Raw genomic sequence first — 21,278 nt, 5'->3', positions numbered from 1 at the left:
AATTTTCTATTTCTTATAGGATTGTAAACTGCATTTTGTATTAAAGCTACATTTTGCAGAAAACCCCATTGAATTTGGACAACCAGTTCAAAAGATATGGGCAGTTAAGAGTTTCGCTATATCTCAAAATCAATATCCGACTTTCGACTGATTGTGCTTGATCACATCACACATTATAAATATGCAATCTTTAAAAAACATTGACACTTGACGGTATGACATACTTGCCGGTTAAAAATCTCTCAATTCCATATCTTTTCAATACGAGTGCTTAAGCAGCTTACTCACTTCAAATTATAATCATCTCTCTTTAATTAACAGAGCTACCACAGAAAATCAATTTTGAAATGATGCGACTTTTCCATTAGGGGCTGTGCTATTTAATTATCTGTAAAATAAGTGGATTCTCGCAAAGTGTAGTCAAGAACAGATCAAATCAGTGGTATACGAATCGGGTCAATTTTAAGCTTCAAATCCTCTCATTTGCCATTCTAATGAACTAATCAATTTAAATATTTTTATGCAATATCTATAGCTACAAATGTGACGTGTCATGTCAAAAGGAGACACTTTTGGGCAGGTTATCAATTTTGAGGTTTTTACATATATCTTAAATATATAGTTATTTTGCTCCCCAACGCCGTTTTCCCCAATGAAATCGAACATTCAAGCGAAGATATTGAGTTCGTAAGTTATGGTATTATAAAATTGGAAATTGAGATATCGGCCTTTAAAAATATTATTGACAATGTTAAGAGTAGGAATTGCCTTGAAAAGTGTCTAAAAAAATACAAGATGCCAGTTATATTCTGGTCTGAAACTATCAGACAATATTTTTAACATTAATAACATCACAAATTAAGCAACAAACTCAAATTGTGAAAAAATCACCCAGGCAGATTTTTAGCTATTTCTCCATTTACGATCCTGCCCAAAAGTGTCTCCTTTTGACATGACACGTCACAAATATCATTTGTATGCTTCAAAATGAATAACAGCCATTACATGTAGTAATATATCAAATTTTATCGGAAAATTTGATTACTGTGTGTGTGTTTATCTATCACAGGTACATGGTGGTTTTCCTTGTTGTACATTTCCACAAATCACGACAAACGATCACTATTTCCATTTCAAATGGCGCACATTTGGGTAGGTGAAAGTCAATAAAATTTTACTATCCAATATAGAGAGCATCCTAATTAACTTATCAGGGAGTGTAGGATGTGTTGTTGTGGTTATTTTTCGTATCTACAGATTGGAATCAAGATTGGCCGATTCAAGGAAAAATTATCTGCGATCGACGTAGATTCAGAACTTTGGGTGATCAGTTCTTCACTAGCAAAGTGAAACAATTTTCTACCTTGAGGTGGTGGAGCCATTATTGGCTGGGCAAATCATTTTTGGCAGGTTTAAAGGGGGGATTAAGAGAATTTACATTTTAAATGAACTAATCACAAATTACAGTCCAACAAATATAACAAGGTACTATTAAAATTGGCTGCCCTCAGTAATCAAGCCGTCCTATTACAAACAAAAGAAAATGTCTATGCTTTTAAATTTGAACATCAATTTAATGGTAAGTTTTACATGTGCACACAAATATATCACAAGTCATTAATTGCCCAGTTTTTCTCCTAACCATTGGCTTCTATGGGACAGGAAACTACAAGAAGTCACTGGAGCCAATGTTAAAAAGTCACCTAGTTTTTTTCCCTTCTTGATTTCTAGAGAGGAAATGATCAAAGTTGTGAGGAAATCTTCAAAAGTCTCCCAATTGGGCTATCAAATTGCAGGTTTGGCAACCCTGCCAACAGCTTGCAAATAACACAGCCAACACATACACTATGGGCCAAAATGGACTCATTCCCAAGGCATGGTTCAATAACCCCTATATAATTGCCATAACTCAAAATTTAACCTCAAGTTATGGAGCATGAGTTTGTGCACCCAGTATATTCAAAGGTCATTCTATGGCAGAAGTAAGCAATTTGTAGTTAATGCTCTGCGTGCTAGCCATACATTGTAGATTATTTTTTCAAAATATCAAGAGCCATCTCAAAAACCACTGAACCAATACTATAGAAAAATTATTAGATCTGTGTACATCGTGGAACATTCAACTACGCTTGTTACTCTGTGACTAATCATGCTAATACACAAGCGTACAGCGCTACCTTACACGTCCATATTGCGACTTGCGAGGTTATCTGCATACAACAGCTTACTATGCACAGCCACGCAAAGAATATGTTCCACGATGTACACAAATTAAGTAATTTTTCTACAGGCTTGTTTGTACTCATTTTAATGTATTTTTAATGCTGATTCCAAATATTGTCATGAAAATGAACAATTCTGAATTTTTAAATTAAATTTGCTACTTGTCCTCTGCAGTCAACACCCGCATGAATGGGTTTTAAAAAGAACTGTCTCTTACAGTTGAGCATGCGCTAGGATCCACAACATGCTCAACTATCAATCCACAGTTCTGCAACCCCAATACATTTGTACATTCATTGAATGACCTTTGAAAAACTTTGGGTACAAAAACTCATACTCTACAAGTTGAGATCGAATTTTACACTATGATTGTTTAATTGCGGATAAATTGTACTATGCCATTGGGATGAGGTCATTGTGGTCCATAGTAATGTTCGTAATCCTAGTCTCTTGACTGATGATACTGATGCCTGCCAACAATAGCAAGGAATCAATGACATTTTCACACAGTAGGCTACATTGTGGACATGCATAACTTCAAATGAGTCACAGGCTAGTAACTTGCAACAGCTGGCAAGGGTCTAAAACAAGGGTTTAGAAATCCAAAAACTGCCAGTCCAGACCAAAGGGCCATAGCCGGCAGAGTAACAGTATTTCTCCAGTTTCCAACCTTAAATAAAAAGTAATTTAGGGCCATAACATTTTTTTTTCAATTTTGGTAAAATCGGCCTTAAACATCGGGTCGGTCGGAGGAGTACAACCAAACGAACTTTTTTTTGGCCTAATGTACCATATTTATAAGTGCTGACTATTTTAAGTACAACTTACAGATTAAATGCATGGTAGATGTCAAGTCCTACTGCGTTTGCTTCCTCGCCTCTTCTGCTTTGAGAGGGATGTCGGTAAACACTTGCTCCAGGTAGTCGGCCATCTCCGATACATCTGTGAATTCTCGCTCAGATACTGGATCTCTTAAAACGGGTGGAGTCCTCAATGCACCTAGTGGAAGAGGTGATGTACAGGTGTAAAGTCAAAAATCAAAGCCCAAAAGTGGTCTTAATTCCAGGGTTAAGACCACCCTTACAATGTACATTGTAAATGGTCAGATGGCGAGTTTTCCAAAGCCTTAATTGAGAATACTTTAAAGTGCCCCTTTTATGAATGTATGCCAAAAATTGCTAGCCCCCATCTCAGCTGGCAAAAATGCTCACCCCCCTCTCAGCTGGCAAAAAATGTGTGCCCCCCCCCCCCCTCCCAATTTTACCATCTCCCCAGGGCTTGTAAATTACTTGCACTGCCACTGGCTACCTAATTAATAACCATATCCCTACAACAACAAAGTACTCAAATCATTGATTTCAGGAAGTGATAGTAACTTTATATTTCCTGCTTTTAAAATAATAATATCAATACTACTGTACATATGTACAATTGTACATATGTACAATTGTACATGATCAACATTGATGTAACTCCCAATTCCAGAAAAATACAGTACAATTTATTTTTTTTTTTTGGGGGGGGATTAAAAATTATCCTATTTTGCCAAATAACAAATAGCTCAATCCTAATCTTTTAGATGTGAACTACCAGAAAGGTAAATTTTAATATGTGGGTCAAAACACGCATTTTGGGATGATATTTAAAATTACATTCAGTGACACAAAGTTTAATATCATTATCAGTCACTAGGGTTGGGATTTTCGGGTAATTTCGTGCCCGGGTACCCGTTTATTTTTCGGGCAGGTACCCGGGTACCCGAAATTGCAAAAAAACAAAAAACTTTTTTTTTTAAGTTATTTATTTTTTCGGCTTTGTAGTGTCCCTGGACCTAGTTCTATATGCTAGGATCATTCATGGTTGACTTATAAAAAAATAATAATAATGCATGATGTTTTGTGTTTTTAATATGAAAATTGATATTTTGTATTCATGTCATACTCTATTAATGATATCAAAATGCATTCAAATTCAATGCAATTTTTTTTTTTTTTTTTTTGGAATTTCGGGTATCCGGGCATGGATTTCTTGCCCGGGTACTAGGCTACCCGGGCGGGACTCGAATTCCCGGGACTCAGTCCCTACCTTATCAGTCACACATTTAAATTCTAGCAAATGCATTTTCTATTCTACATGTGTATGCATTTCATTATGCCAATTATCCACAGTAATAGAGTACTTTATTAAATAGCTGTCATATATGCATGTATGATGGGTGATTTAACAATGATGCTGTGCTTAAGGGGGTACTACACCCCTGGCCAAATTTGTGCCTATTTTTGCATTTTTCTCAGAAATTATAGCGCATTGATGACAAGTAAGATATGTATATAATAGGGGCAAGGACTACAACTACTGCACTGGAAATTTTATTTCAGCACAGACAACTGTTGTGGAGTTACAGTCAAAAATGAGGGAAAACCAATATTTGATCAATAAATCAATAACTACTTGCCTTGAAGTGCTGAATTTTCAGTGCAGTAGTTGTAGTCCTTGCCCCTATAATATACATACCGTATTTCGTCAAATAGTCGCCCCCCCCCTCAAATAAACGCCCCCACCACTTTTTTCAACCAAGATGTTTCAAAAATGCCGATATTTCCATGCTATCTTGTGTAGTAAGCTACCAAGTTGCGCACATGGTCAATAATAGCTTCAATAATTGGCGAAAATCTGGATCAGAAACCCGGAAGTGAACCAAAAGTCAGTGTCAAAAGTTCATAGTTCGTCATTTTAGCGTGACTTTTAAGCTTACCTAATAATTTTAACGGGAATTGTCGTGCTAAAAATGACCTCTAATAAACGCCCCCCCTTGGGAAAATGTAACGCCCCCGGGGGCGTTTATTTGACGAAATACGGTATCTTACTTGTCACCAATGCGCTATAATATTTGAGAAAAATGCAAAAATAGGCACAAAATTGGCCAGGGGTGTAGTACCCCCTTAATTTAAAAGTAGTACTCCAGTTTAACAATTTTTTAAAAAATCAATTCCAAGATAGCAAGGAAGTCAAATATGCTATGAATCAGGAAGTCATTACACCCATGCATGCACAAGCAGCCAAGTTTCTTGCTGTAATAACAACTTTGATCTATTTTGGTAGGGATCAGGCTCCAATATTAAAGCTGGAATGCTTGTTGGCACACATGGCAGTCCAGATTTTGTAACACACCATACAGGCTGTGAGGTTTTTGATTTTAAATTTGTGGTTGTGCATGCACAGCTTTGAAGAAGCAGTCCACAATTTTGTACATTTGTGTTGTAACTGTTTTTACCAAGTGTAACAATACATGCTTTACAAATTGAGAAAATAAGGACTGTTAGGACGCAACCTGTCACAATACTTGCATTTAGTTGAAGACTGGGCACGCCTAACTATCTAGGGAAGCATTTAGGACTCTAAGGGTCTAAGGGAAGACATGTGTAACTACCAACATTACAGCTCTATGAATGTAAACTTGTCCAAGTGTGTCTTCCCTTTAAACCTCAGCTTCAGCCAACTCAGTGCTGAAGAAGTGACCTCGGATGAGGCACAAAAATTCCACTCGTAAGTGAAATTTTACTATTGCTTGTGTGAATCAGTTTTAAATTGTTTTGCATTAATGGGTCGATAGTGACAAAATGTAATATGCACACTGCACAGAGCACATCCAGATCTTGCAAAATATGTTTATTCTTGACTATCGACCCATCTTTATCCAGTTTATTCTCAAAATGAAAACAAAGGGAACCTGTACAAAGTAATTAATGGGAGTGTCATTTGATAAAATGGGGTGATACTGCAAAGGATTCTAGGAAGGGTAAGATATATCTTCTCTGATCTAGGAGTATGAAGATAAAACATATGTGATAGCACTCACCTGATTCTAATTTGGGATTAACTGTGTAGACGTCAAACGGACATGTTCCTTTTGCATTTTTCAGACATAGTATCATGTATATTCTCTGACAAAATGGACAATCTCCCACTCTCTCTTCTCGCTTGTTTCCCGCTCGAGCTGCCTGTAATTTGTAAAATAATACAAAAAAAGATTAAAATATTTTATGCCTTGAATAAAGACCAGTACATTTATTCCATGAATTAACTATATCAGTCTCCTATTTTCATTCGTAAGTGGTGCAGATTATCTTTCCATTACAATTTCAACATTCTGATGATGCATATATTCGTATGTGATGCGATCAAGCAAAATCAGTCGGAACTCGGAAATATTGATTTTGATATAGCCAAACAAAGGAAATATTTCTTTTGTTTCCTATTGTTTTGGAAACTCTTTTTAATCGCTCATATCTTTGGAATTGGTTGTTCAATTTCAATGGGGTTTTTTGCAAAATCCAGCTTTGTAAATTGCTTGTAACTATCCTGTAAGAAACCGAAAATTTTATATTTCTGAGTTCCGACTTAATGCTTACCTTTGGATGAATTTGTAGAAGTCTCTGTGTCGAAAATGCCCGGTACAAACATAGAAATGACCACATTGCTTCAGTCCTGTTTTAAATATATCTTCCGTACTCCAATTGTTCCAACGTGGACGTCACACTGTATTTCATGATAGTCTCCTTCACAGCCAGTTTGTGTCGGTCTGACACTCGTCGATCCTAACAAACATGTGAGAGCCACATACAGTCTGGCCTGAGACTAATTTTATGAATGAACTAATTTCATCACTCGTGACCCTTTTCAAGAGTCATACACATGTGCGATGGAGTTAGACCAGCCATTTTGCATACAGTGTGTTCTGCTTGCTAGTGAGAAAAATTACTTTTTGTTGACGTTTATCAAACAAAATTTTCGATAACGGGTAATACAGGATTTCAACATGTTGTTTTGAGGAATAACAAAAACAAAGCTTTTTTCAGGAAGTTTTTAGTTTATTTCAACTGTTGAGGATCACAAGCCAAGATGAGTGAATTTGTGATGAAGTTTTCTTGTTTCAACGATAGTACGATACGAGATGTAGGCTAGAAAGATCATACGCATGCGGCGCGCAGTGGTGTTCTTGGATTCTTGAATTCGCTGGTATCGTTTCAGACTGTCTTGGCACGTGTAGGTCAGCCCGGGAGTTTCAATTATTGGAACTGGTTCAGGCCCAAAACATGATCATGTCAGTACTAAGTGGGTATTTTGTCTGGGACTGAATATTCGGATTATGGTGATTAGTCATGCAGTGTTGGACATAAGACATTTTATATGCATAACATTTTCAGCTTGCACTACCGGTACTTGATTTTGGTTACATTTACCATGTTTACACACTTCACTGTAAGTCTATGGTGCCCATAAAATTGCTACACATTTCTAAATTGCGAAGTGATCAAAATTGAGTAGCATTTTGCTCCGCGATACCGGCTATGTCCAATGCTGGTGGTGATGGTGTACAATGTATACAGGTCTGTCTGGTCTATACGAAACGAGACCGTGTGAATTCAGACGTCAGAGCATGTCAAAGAACTATTTTAGCCTACGTCCAGTATCCTGCATGTAGTACTATCACTCAAACAAGGAAACCTCTTCATAAATTCACTCACCTGACGATCCTACATCATCAGTTGAAACAAACATCTAAGTTTCCAAAAACAACTTTGTCATTCCACAAAACAACATGTAACTTCATTTTAAATAAAAAATTGATATCCTACTATTACCCGTACGGTACATACGTATTAAATTAAAAATTTTGTTTGATTTATGTCAACCCCTGTGCTTGACCTTACAGGGGTCAAAGATATGCATTAGGGTGCATCAAACGCCCCTCATGTCAACTGATTTTTTTGTACCTACATTGTAGTCTTAAAATATGCCATTTGTCAAAAAAAATAACCTACACCAAGTTTAAATTCATTCCAATGTTGTCTTCTGGGTCCACCGTGAGCCTATACCTTGAACGTGATATGCTGCACTATGCAGCACATTAGCCATAGGGCAGTTATTCTAATACACAGATTTAGGTACAAAATAATGGCTGCCATTTGCTTTACTTCTGGATTTTGAGTATTTTGGGGAATGTTGGGTCCTTTTTCAGTCCCAAATGATATTATAAGGATGTGACACCTGTTGGGAGTGGACATGACAGTGTTACAAAAATGTAATAGCTGCTCTACATGTATGTATCAACATTTTAAATCAGTCATTGCTGCCGTTTAATATCTAGACTAGGTTACATAAGCATGTGTGTGGGCAATTGGCAATTTCCCTCTATGATTATTTATAAATGTATTAGAACTTGCCAGTTCATATATATGCAAAACTTCTGCTAATTGTCATATAATTTTACGCTTACGCAAGCGGGTTGGGCATGCATCTTTTACCTGTCCTGCTGGACAACTGAAAGATTTTTAAGGGGTACTACCCCCTCCCCACCGGAAAGGAAAGAAAGAGAAATAGAGCAGCGCAAAGCGAGAAAAAGAGAAGAGAAAGGTTAAATTGCGCATAATTGAGAAGGCATACCCTGCACAGTCGGGTCGATCGAAGGCCTAATAGGCGTAGGATAGGTCTCTAAATATTTTAGGCATTGCTTGAAGGCAGGTCCTCGGCCCAAAAGCATGTGAAAATCATAGTACCGTACTGCGAGCCTGCTGATATAAAGCTCTGATAGGCCTATATATGCAGGGCCCGTCACATGCCACCAAAGTCAGTATTAACACAGAGTCAATGCTGACATCAATCCATGCATGCTTTAGTAGGCCTATATAAATTGTGTGTCTCAAGTCTTACAAAGTGTCAGCATGGTCAGTGGACCGGTGTAACATTTAAAATTTTGCAAATTGAGTTTGGGCCCTTTTTTTTGTTTTTAAAGCAATGATATAAATGGTCTAAAAATGATGCACTAAATGGCTTCAAATGGACCTTCATTTTGCAAAATCCCCCCCTCAGACACCCCTATGTACCTTCTTTGGCACACTTTTTGAGTTCATCGTTTTAATTGATCGTCTTGCACCCTGAGTTTCCACTGCACCGGATGAAAAGGTCGATGATCACCACTCCTAGTTTAGCCAGAATGGCTGCTATAAGGAGGAAACTACTGAAGACTGAAGCCCTCAAATTAACTCACGGCACCGACGGCATATTGCCGTGGGTGCCCACTCCCACTGCCGTAATGCCCTCAAAATATGTCCTTTACCGACGGCAGTCATGATCACTTGCCGTGCCCTCGAATGAAGTTGCCGTCGGTGTCCCAGCCCTGCCCCTTCATTATAAATCATTAACAAGTACTGGTTAAAACCCCGAAAAATTGTGGAAAATTAAAATCAAAAATCTTGAACACGATCGCTATTTTGAGCATCGTAACCCAGCAAACAATCACAGTATACACAATAGTTTGTTGTGAATTAATATTCATTACCCCTACGTAGCTTACATATTCAGCCAATCACATCGGCTTTTATACATTATCTAGTTGCTAGAAATCTGACTTCATTTTTCCGATTGGTCAGAGAAATACCTTCAGTGTACTATCGACCAATCAGAAACGCTGTTAGTAACTAAGCTTCCTCGTGTCGTGAACAAAATCCGAGCGCTGGGCAAATCAATTGATCTCTCGATTAGCAAACATTGATTCCCATTGCAAACCGATGGCGATACCCTTCCGGTTTCGTCTTATCTTGTACATGTGAGCCCATCTCTAGATATGTTTTGAACGAAATGGTTTTTATCCCGGCGAATTTGATCAATATTATTACTAAAGTTACAACTGTTTCATCGCTGTTTCGAGTCAGTTTTGCATCTCAGAACTACATGTAGGGATCGCAAAATTTTAAGTAAATGAAAATGTTGATTTTTGATTGTTTTGTATTATTTAAGCAGGTTTTTTGAGCAATCAGGTTAGTTTTAGTGTAAAGTTGAGAGTCAAATTTTACTTTGGTGTAGAATTCAGCTGACAGCAATGCATCTGTTCGCTTTTGAAAAATTGCCTTGGTGCCCTTCTCAAATTTTCAACAGTTGCCATGATGCCCTTTATTACAAATTGCTGTGCTGTCTTGCCTTTTCAGTGAAAATCCAAGGCAATTATCAACTTGCCCTAAAAAAGTTGCCGTGCCCCTTCAGATCCTTACTGGGGCTGCCTACGTATCGTCGTAAATAACTGGCTGTTTTCGCTTTTGTTTTCGGACACCCGTACACTTTAGGCCTATATTGTTTTAAGTAATAACTTAATGATTAGGCCTACAGTAATAGTGAATAATGGTCCAAGAATGGCTTCGATTGGGCCTTCATTTTCACACATTTCCGAACTTTATCTAACTAAAATTTTATACAATAATAGTGTCAAAATCGTCCACCAAATGGCTTCAATTAGGCCTTCATTTTGCACAATTTTCCTCATACACCCCCCTGCGTATGTATAAAGAAGTTACCCTTTTCTTTATGCTTTTGCTTTGGATACCCGGAACTTCATGTTTAAAAGCAATTAAATTTATACAATAACATTGAAAACTTGTCCACGAATGGGAAATAAGCCCTCGTGGTCATTTCACAAATTTTCCGCTCTTTCAAACTCAAATTTTACACAATAATAGTGTCAAAAAGGTCCACCAAATGGCTTCAATTAGGTCTTCATTTTGCAATTTAAGTTTCTCACTTCTCACATCCCCCCCTCAGAAACCCCCCTGCTTCGCGCAAGCAATTGAATTTATACAATAATATTGAAAACTTGTCCACGAATGGGAAATGAGCCGTCATGGTCAATACACAAATTTTCCGCTCTTTCAAACTCAAATTTTACACAAAGTGTCAAAATGGTCCACTAAATGGCAGACCTTGTCTTTTGAGGCGAGTGAGAGTGATCACTCGCCATCACTCGCCTAAAATGAAGCTGAGGAGAGCTTTTTATCACTCGCCTACATTTGGTGTAATAATAATACAAGTGATTAAAATCACTCGCCTACAGCTCACCTGGCAAGTTTTGAGGAAAGTGATCTTTGTCACTCGCCAGCAATTTACAAAAGACAAGGCCTGAAATGGCTTCAATTAGGTCTTCATTTAGCAAAAATTCTCACTTTGGAGGGCACATCCCCTCAGACATCCCTGTGTCACAAGAAAGCGCTGATGACGCTTTCAAGGACCATAATGGTGCGCCCCTCTAGAAATCTCATCCTTATTTTGCGCCCCCCCATATTTTTTTTTTTTTTCTCTCTGGATCTGCGGCTATTTTTGCATTTCTCTAAAAAATTATAACGCATTGGTGACAAGTAAAATAAGGACAAGGACTACAACTACCGGTACTGTACTGAAAATTCAGCAACTCAAGGTAAGTAGTTAAAAACGTTATTGATTTATTGATTAAATATTGGTTTCCCTCATTTTTGACTGTAACTCCACAACTGTTGTCTGTGCTGAAATAAAATTTCCAGTGCAGTAGTTGTAGTCCTTGCCCCTATAATATACATATCTTACTTGTCACCAATCGCTATAATTTTTGAGAAAATGAAAAATAGGCACAAAATTGGGCAGGGGTACAGATACAACTGCATATATTTTCATGGCTGCTGGCTAAACAGCGATGCGGATTAAGTATTCATTACCGGGACTGAGATATGCAACATAAATTTTCGATGTTTGTACCAGGGATTTTCAGACACAGAGACTTCTACAAATTCGTCATTTTTAACTATCACTAAATGTTTCGGACCGGAATTGAGGTCGGCTAAAAAGTAGCCCATTTCGGGGAATGTAATTGGTGCACATGGTTTGATTTAACTTGTCGTGCCCATTTTCGACAACCTGCTACACAAATACATGTATCAGCTTGTATAGCAATATTTTACAAAATAAATGCTAATATTATTATATAAACTAAGAACATCACCTAAATAATATTTTCGCTAAAAAATTGATGCAATTTTTCAAAGTAAATATAACCCTGTTGGTGTACATGTCACATTTTGAATAGTGAGTGAGAAGTGACCAAGTGTTGGGTCTTACTCAGAAGTGATGGTGCTTGGAGTTGGACAACTAAATAAGCCTCGAGGGTACCCTGAGTAAAGATAGTCACTTGTGCTGAGCATCAAATTGGTCACTTATCGCTCACTGTTCAAAATGTGACATCTACACCAATTACAGTCCCCGAAACTGTCTTACTTTTTAGCCGACCTCAATTCCGAAACATTTAGTGATAGTTAAAAATGCGACCCCCAACCCTTTGGTTACCTTTGGACGAATTTGTCGAAATCTCCGCAGAGTCTCCATGTCTGAAATTCCCCGGTACAAACATCGAAAATGTCGCAATTCTCAGTTCCGGTGATGATACTATATCCGCAACCGCTGTTTTCATACATGAATATGCATATCTCTGACCCTGTAAGGTCAAAAAAGCGTGGCGTTGATTTCAACCAATCCGATCCACCGCTTAATAAGCAGCTTGATACTGACGTCATATCTGAGGTGACCAGGAGGCAGGAGCTACCATTTTGGTAAACTGAACTCGACTCGTGCGTTCTTTTGGTTCACATAAATCGAACAAAATTTTCAATAAGGCCAAAAAAAAAAAAGTTGTTTGCTTGCCCTCGTCCGACCGACCGTCTCGGCAGTCCCGACCGTAGAACTTTTTTTTTTGAAAAAAGGGGTTTTTTTGCGATTTTCCCAAAAATGGCATGTATTTTTCGTCTGAAAAACCGATGGTTTAAAAGAAACGTTGTAAAATACCATATCCTGCATGTTTACGTGTCCGGCTGTACCTGACTGTCGGGTTCCACAATTTCGTATACCACCTCAGTGTCTAAGCTCTAATACAATTTGCTATCCACCTGCACATTTCGGACGGCGCATCTAGGGATCACGCCGGGAAAAAGTGGGTAATTCGGTTATCTCATTCCCTGGAAATGTGTATTGCTCACGGGAAATTTTGAGCAAGTGGCACAAAAAAAAAATTGAAAAACATGTATTTCTCACATTTATTTACCTCGGGAAAGATTGTCATTATCGTTCATTCTGATCACTGAATGTAATGATGTTTCGTACGTCTTCCGGTAATGACAGCGCTTGGTTGTTGACAGTCCCTTACATGTGTATCGATATCGTACTCTCGCTGTCGGCTCATACTTCGTATACTGAAATGCGGAAACCGGAGGGAGGCTCCCTAAATTTGCAAACAGCTAATTATAAATGGCCCATTTCACGGTTAGGCGCCACTTTTGGTGAAAAAAACTCGAAATTTTCAAAATGGACTAAATTTCATTTAATGGGGGTTTTCTTTTCCAAATAAGACCAGATTTTCATAAAAATATCATTTCCCAGCTTAAATCTCTCTACTTCTTGAAGAAAATTATGATTTATTATCTCATGTTATGTAATTTTTTAACGAATTTGATAAATATTGAGTAGTGAATATTTATACTTTGACTGTCCAATACATATATAATAGATATTTAAAATAAACGAGTATGTCATAGGCTCTCTTCTGACCAAATTTGGACAAATTTTGTTGTGTAATGACAAAGTTATGGCCACTTAAATGTAATTTTTGTGGTAAAAAAGGGAAATTGACATGAAAAGGTTTACTCCACAATTTTAATAATCAATGAATGACTCTAATATTTCACAGCTTTGAAGGTCATAATATGGGTAATGTTCACAAATAATATCAGCCAGTTTGAAAACACAGGTCAAATTCAAGATTCTGATGTTTGTGCAATTTTGGATGTGACTGATGTCAATGTGAACGGAAACCACACACTGTAAAGCAGAGTATGTTTCAGAAAATAATGATTCAAAGAGTTTTCACACACTCAGTAAATTAAATGGGATATATTGAAACATATCAACCTGTGTTAGTGTTCATTTTAAAACATTGTTTACAATTTATAGAAGCGGATGTGACATTTTCAATTGTGAATAGAATATTTCATTATTATAAACAGTTTGCTTGTCAAAAATATAAGCTTTAAGCACTTCTAACACATATATTTTGTGAGATTCTATTGAATTAGCAATGCTAAAATGTTTTTCCTGACCCTTTATATTTTTGACAAGCAAAATGTTTATAATACTGAAATTATTCCGTTCACAATTGAAAATGTCACATCCGCTTCTGTAAATTGTATACAAAACTGTCCTCTAAAGACAAAAGACAAAGCTATGAAATAATCATATATGACATGTACAAAATAATAAACCTATTTTAGAAAGTCAAATATCATGTTGTTTAAGTATTTTGGCCTAAAAACTACTAATTTTGAGGATGTGACATGTGAACGGAAATTGAAGCTTTTTGAATCTCCTGTCACAATTAAAGAAGACATACTGAATTAAAGATTTGTTGTGCCTTTTGAACCCCCACAAACCTGTAATGAAATAACTTCAAATTGGCATCCTAGTCCCATTCCTGTCTTAGTTCTTTGAAGAAACTATTTTGGATGTGACAGGTACCATGGATGTGACACATGTGAACGGAAACTTTGAAATGACATCTGCAAGCTAAGTTGATGAAGGAGTTTTCATTAAATGGTGTCATTAGATAGCTCATATCAGGAGATTTTTAAAAATCAAGGAGAAAAAATTCTGCCACTTATTTGTTATAAATTATACTATTTGGAAAATTAATCGGATGTGACAAAATTGTGAACAGAATTTGTTGACAGAAATTCAAAATATCGCTGTATCTACATTAAGAGCAACAAGTGTAATTTGTTCAACAAATAGTAACAAGACTCTGAACTTTACTAAAACACACTAGTTTGCCATTCATGTAAAGTATTATAGTCGATCTATTCCACATTGAATAAGGTACATAGATGTGAACGGAAAATGTCACATCCGAATTCAGAAATTTAAATGGTTCTCATGCTAGTTTAACTGACAACTAATATTTTGTTGATGTATGGCTGTATAGTGCAACTCGTTCACTACATAAAAACAACAAAAGCAGATGGTAGGCTCAACATAGTTAAAAGTGGCAGCATTGGAAAATAAATGTCTGTTTCCAGGTTACTAGTAAAATGTGGTTTTTGACCACTTCTGACCCCTGTGCGCCCTGAAAGATAAAAGCAGAAAGGCCGATTAAGCTAGTGGAGGTAGGCCATACAGAGACAATGAAAAATCACCAACAGTCAATTCTGTAACCCCATTATTTTTTACACACCAGGCCAGATATGTTGAAAATCAAAAAGTGGTGCCTAACCGTGAAATGGGCCAAATGCAAAATCGAGGGGGATTCACTGTACTCGTCAGGCACTCGTGTAATAATAGGTGATTTCCAGTGATGGTTTGTTTATTATCCACAGATGTAATTTATTTATTTCCTTTTTTTTTTTTTCTTTCTTTCTTTTTTCTTTTCTTTCTTTTATATTTTTTTTTTCTTTTTCCTTTCTTTCTTTATTTTATGTTTCTTGCATTTCTCTTGATTGTTTTATTCTTCTTTCTTCTCCGCGAATCAACTTTGATTTGCGTGTGTACCAAGTTAGGCGAATTGATTCGATGACCCTGCAGCTAATATATCAGCTCCATAGATATTATAATAATTTATGCATATGACGTATTGGGGAATACCGCGGAATTCCCATCCTGATTGGTTGTGCAGAGTTGTTTAATACAGAAAGAATTCACGTGTTCGGAGATTAAGAGATGAAATCGTCCGTGTGAGGAGGAATAGCGCGAATGTGCGCGATTCCAACATGCCCTCAAATTCACCTTGGGAAACCCGACATTGAAGGGCAGAGACTTGTCATCACGTGTCGAGTGTAAGTGTTTACAAATTTTTCCCAGGGACGCACTGTACAGTCGGGAGTCGGGGAGTGTTGTCACTGAGTGGATAATATTTTGTGGTTTTATTATACAATGGACAATGGAATAGAGGCGTTGATGGTCAATTGGGCGCAACAAAAAAAAAAGTTCTTAGAAATGACAATTTTTTATAAGCTTTTTAAGTCAGTTTTATCTCTCAAATTTGTGAAAATATGGCACCAAATGGCATCAAATTAAGGTCCATTTTTGAAAAATTCTTCAACTTCTGGGCACATCCCCCCTCAAACATCCCCCCTGCGCCGCTTACGCGGCGCATGTGACTGCTTCGCAGCCACCTATCACGGGAAATATTTAACAACAAGTTTATATTCCCGGGAAACTTTGCATTTTTCCACCTACAGGCAAAATATAACCGTGCATATCGTGCAAGAATGGATACAATATAACAGATGTTAAAATATGGTAAAAGTAGATAAAATTTGAAAACAGTTGTACCAGATATTCATTTCTTGTTTATAACAATTAGATTCATGATATTTGTTCGTATCGACTAGGAAGTAACATTGCACTATTTTTTTCAACATGTTTGTTGAGGCTACTTTTATTAAGAGCACAAATAAATATATATTTCACTTTAAACATGGCGGACACAACACGATCGAGTAGCGCTAGCTGTACAGGTGAAGCAAGGGACCGAACACGCTGATTAATATGATACTTTTGAAAAGCAGAAAACACTACATGTAGGAGAATTGTACAGTTCATTAAACGTAGGCCTACATGTAGAAGAGCTACAATTGTATAAGGTGCAAGTGGCGAGCACAGATGCTGGACCATGGCGTGATGTTGCTGCTACGGAAATGCTTGAACCATTAATTGCATTCGGTATTCGCCATGTCTGTTTCTGGGAAACGGAAAAAAAAAAAAAAAGAAAAAAAAAAAACTTTTCCCGACCGACCGACCCAATTTTTAAAATCCATTCGAGGGCAAGCAAAAATTTTTTTTTTTTTTGGCCTAACGGGTAATAGTATGATTTCAATTTTTTATTAATGAAGTTACTTGTAGTTTTGAGGAATGACAAAGTTGTTTTTGGAAACTTAGATGTTTGTTTCAACTGATGATGTAGGATCGCAAGGTGAGTGAATTCGTGAAGAGATTTGCTTGTTTGAGTGATAGGATACGGGATGTAGGCTAGTCCTCTGTGTTTGACCGGCTCCGACGTCTCAATTCACGACGTCTCAATTCGTACCTGCTTACCAGACAGCAATACTGCGTATTGCTGTATGGAACCAGATATACCTCGAGGGCACGGTGGCTTAGTGGTTACGGCCTTGGACTCATAATCCGAGAGCTTGCTCGACGTGCGTGGGTTCGATTCCCCGTCCCACCACCGTGTTGCGCCCTTGGGCAAAGCGCTTTGCCTCGCTTGCCTCACCACACCCAGGTGCAATGGGAAGCTGTTAGGGGTAGTCACAGTCGTACTGATGTACACTGCGCCACTTGGCTGCAAACGTGGTTCCGACATATTCTAATGACGGCGCCCCGGCGGAATAAATTAAATGTAAAGCGCTTTGAGGCTGTTTACGGCATAAAGTGCTGTATAAATATCTACATTTATTTTATTTATTTATAACTAATTCGGGTAGATCATGAAGATTCCATTCCCGGATGTCATGTGCGGAAAGAAGCTGGTTCTGTGTGATAATTACTACGGGATCATCCTGAGTGCGGTATATCATCATGGTCATTGTATGTGGTATTCATTGTATTATATTTTAACGATTGTGTTTCCGGAGTCCAACAGAGGGCCGGGCCCGGGCGCGGGCGTTGACATCAGCATTTTTAGCTGTCAATTTGAGGCCTCGAGAAACACCACATTTTTCTGCAACACTGATTCATCTACTAATACTGTACTAACATGAAACTTAGACTTAAATATGCCTTAGCCATATTCCATAGAAAATAAATAATTTTAGACAATTGCTAAGTAAGCTTACGGTAAACCATTGTGAGTCAAAGGTCACCAAAAATATGGAGAAGTCGAAAAAAGTGGGTCAAAATTCACTGCTCTAAATTCGTCCATCAGTCCCCTGAAAACGCTCCAAATATCATCCTTACCTTAACATAAAATTGAATTTTAGTTGGTTTATCCCCTTTTTCCCCGCCTTTATCATTTCGTGCTCCGGCTGATGCCATAATTCCTACAGTTTTTGAAGCACTAAAATGTGCAATCTGGTATACAAAATACACGTATTGGCCTATAGCGCGCCGTACTATCAGTTTCAATACAGTAGGCGTACGCTGTGTAATGCAGAAGCTTCGCCCAGTAAAATATTAGGAGGGGGCATAAACGAGTAGAATTTTGTGCTAAATTTAACAGAAACAAGCCCTGTTTATTGCATTATTGCTACCATCAAAGTTTATTATAAATTGTATAAAGCAGTGATTTATTGGTAAATACAATAATGATTTGCTTACATTTCATTTAATATGTGTAATTTGTGCGTCCCTCAAATCAATTAAGAAATTTACCCCTATATGCATAATAGAAGAGTCCATCAGGAAGCTCAGCAGGTCATTCCTAAACATAGGTCAACAAGAACTGTCTTTAAAAAAGACAACACCACGGATGAATAGGTTTCATGTTTGTTTGTTTGTTTGTTTACCCAGGTTGGTCCGTGAGGAACACATGCTAATCCATGGAAAACCATGGACCGTTCCAAGCTCATACAAATGCACAAGCCTGGATAGCCAGTGTAGGCTAATATATGCATGCTGGCCTAGATAGCTTGCATTTAATTTTGAAAAGTGCCTGGAATGTCGGGCTGGAATACTAGAATGTATAGCTAACTGATGAGCTCTAATGCTGGTAATTGGGGTTTTCATGTGGGGGTGTGGTGGGGTGTGTGTGTACTAATTAACCAGGTGGAAAATACCGGTAGGCCTATTAAAGAAATAAAGGCCTATTGGAAAATACTGTGAAAACACTAGTATCATGGAGCTGAATTTACGTTAAAAAAATGTGTGCTACATTTAATTCATACTTGTAACAAAAACCTCATTTGAGATCCACCAAGTTTCACAACAATCCACGTACGATTTGACCTCAGATGACCTTGAATTGACCATGAGAATGTTTGGTGCTCAATGGTGATCACATCCACCAAGTTTCATGACAATGACTCTCATTTTACATCAGATGACCTTGAACATTACCGGCCCTCAATGGTTATCACATCCACCAATTCCATCTATCTAGGCCTATACTTAATAGTTGACCTCAAATGACTTGGCATGCCATTTTACATTTCTAGTGCTTAATTGTGATCACATCGATTGTAATCATGGTAATCACAATCTCACGATCTATACTCAGTTCACCTCTGATGACCTTGACCTGATCTTGAACTTTATTGCGCTTACATTCACCATGTTCATGGTGATCCAACACACCAACAATAATGCGCACATAACAAACCAAACATCAACTCCTACAACTTCATATCAACTCTCTAATTCATAACTCCAAACTTGTGATGACTTTTTGTCTTTTCTCTATCATTAACCAATGTGATTGAAAACTGCAGTGTAGTTTTTTATAATGGCTAAAAAGTAGCTAAAACTAAAAGTAATGGCTCCAGCCATCCCACTCGCCTTAAAAGCGTGACATTTATTTTAAAATATCCCAAAAATATATGCTATTCGCCATGTATTAAAACTTAACTGTTTAGACATGTGCTGCTATTGCAAAGACTTGATTCGGCTGAATACAATCTTCACTGACTTCCGGGCTTCACTTCAAAAATAAGTTTAATCTTTATAAGCCTAAAAGTCCCCAAACTATGATCCCCCTGAAAACGGGTCAAATTCTGTATATATACTACATGTACTGGGTTTTTTTCAGTAGTATTAGTAGGCCTCATTAAAAGTTTTTACTATTTAGACATGTGCTGCTAGTTCCCGGTGCTAGTTGCAAAGACTTGATTCGTCTCAATCCAATCCTCACTTCCGGGCTTCACTTTCAAAAATAAGTTAAATCTTTCTGAGCCTCAACTATCACTAATCCCCCTGAAAACGCGCCAAAATCATTCTTACCTTTGCATAAAACTGAATTTTAGTTGGTTTACCCTCTGCATCATTTCGTGATTTTTGTCCTTTTGCTGCCATAATTAATTCCTAGTTTATTAAACAGCTTGAAGTTAAATGCGGTCTGCGACAGAACACTACACTAAATCATGCTAAATACACGACACGTAGTTTTCTGTACATGGCGGTCGAAAAGTAACCGAAACCGTCAACCGAAACCATTGACTGGGTCATGGTCATGATAATTATACTGGTTGCTCACTGATGCAGAAAAAAGGGAGTATATCGACTTTTCCTGAAATATTTTGTTTATTAGTCATTATCTATTTTAATATCTTAATTAACCATGCACTACGGTATTTTAAAACAAATACTATTTCCCTTTTAAACCATGTTCAAAAGAGTCGAAATTATTATTGTAGGCCTTTGATATAAGTAAAATACATGAAAATAATTATTTGTTTTTAAATCAATATTTTATAACTTAAGCAAAAAAGAGAAAAAGAAAGTTGTAAGAAAAGGGGTTGAACTATACTTCTGTATTGGGCCTTATCCGGGGGGCACTTCAATTTGAAAGTGGATATAGGTGTATAGGGCTGGTACTTTCGCACTAAGGGGCATTCGATAAATGAGAGCAAAATGTAAAAATATGGGGTCATTGGGTGAGAGCATGATTTTGGCTTCCCCCCCCTCTCGGCTTGCCAAAATTGCTTGCCCCCCCCACCCTTTCGGCTCGCCAAAAATTTCTTGCCCCCCAATTTTACCCTCCCCAGGGCTCATAATTATTGCACAGCCCCTTACGACGCAACTGAGTTGACTTCACCTCTTCTCTGAATTGGGGTACAGCAGTATTCAGATGTACAGGTTACTTTAAAATTGTATTTCACACACCATGATCAAATCATAAGAAATTTAAATTATTTTTTTTATTTTTTTATTTATAACATTTGGCACAAGGCCAGGCAGATCCAATATTGATTACACAATAAATTGAAGGATTGCCCTTACATTAAAATCAGAAACATTACTAGAAAATACATATAATCAATACAGAATAAAATAAAACAAAACATAAATTCCCGGGCATAAATTATGTGAACTGGTTAGAGGAGGTGGGACTGGATGGCCAATTTGAAGGCCTGGAGGGAAGAAGCATTGACAATAGCTTCAGGGAGATAATTCCAGATAGAGGAGGCAAACGGATAAAATGATCTCTGGGACAATGAAAGCCGGCGGAAAGGAACTTGAACAGCGCGGGAATTGAGGTTTCGTAGACCAGGTCTGGGATGAGGCTG

General features: G+C 37.5%; 1 protein-coding gene across 1 annotated transcript; it reads right to left on the bottom strand.

The window, feature by feature from the left end:
- Positions 1-3,079: 3,079 nt before the first annotated feature.
- On the bottom strand, positions 3,080-20,180 carry LOC140145727 (chloride intracellular channel protein 3-like). Its single transcript, XM_072167408.1, has 3 exons — positions 19,993-20,180; positions 6,083-6,224; positions 3,080-3,222 (listed from the first exon to the last, which is right to left on the bottom strand). The coding sequence occupies exons 1-3, from the start codon at positions 20,062-20,064 to the stop codon at positions 3,080-3,082; spliced, it is 357 nt and encodes a 118-aa protein (XP_072023509.1). The 5' UTR covers positions 20,065-20,180.
- Between the last annotated feature and the right edge of the window lie 1,098 nt (positions 20,181-21,278).

This window comes from Amphiura filiformis, unplaced genomic scaffold, assembly GCF_039555335.1.
Source record: "Amphiura filiformis unplaced genomic scaffold, Afil_fr2py scaffold_596, whole genome shotgun sequence".
Classification (NCBI taxonomy): Eukaryota; Metazoa; Echinodermata; class Ophiuroidea; order Amphilepidida; family Amphiuridae; genus Amphiura; species Amphiura filiformis.
The sequence above is the reverse complement of the archived record's forward strand: the minus strand, read 5'-3'. Positions and strand labels throughout refer to the sequence as shown.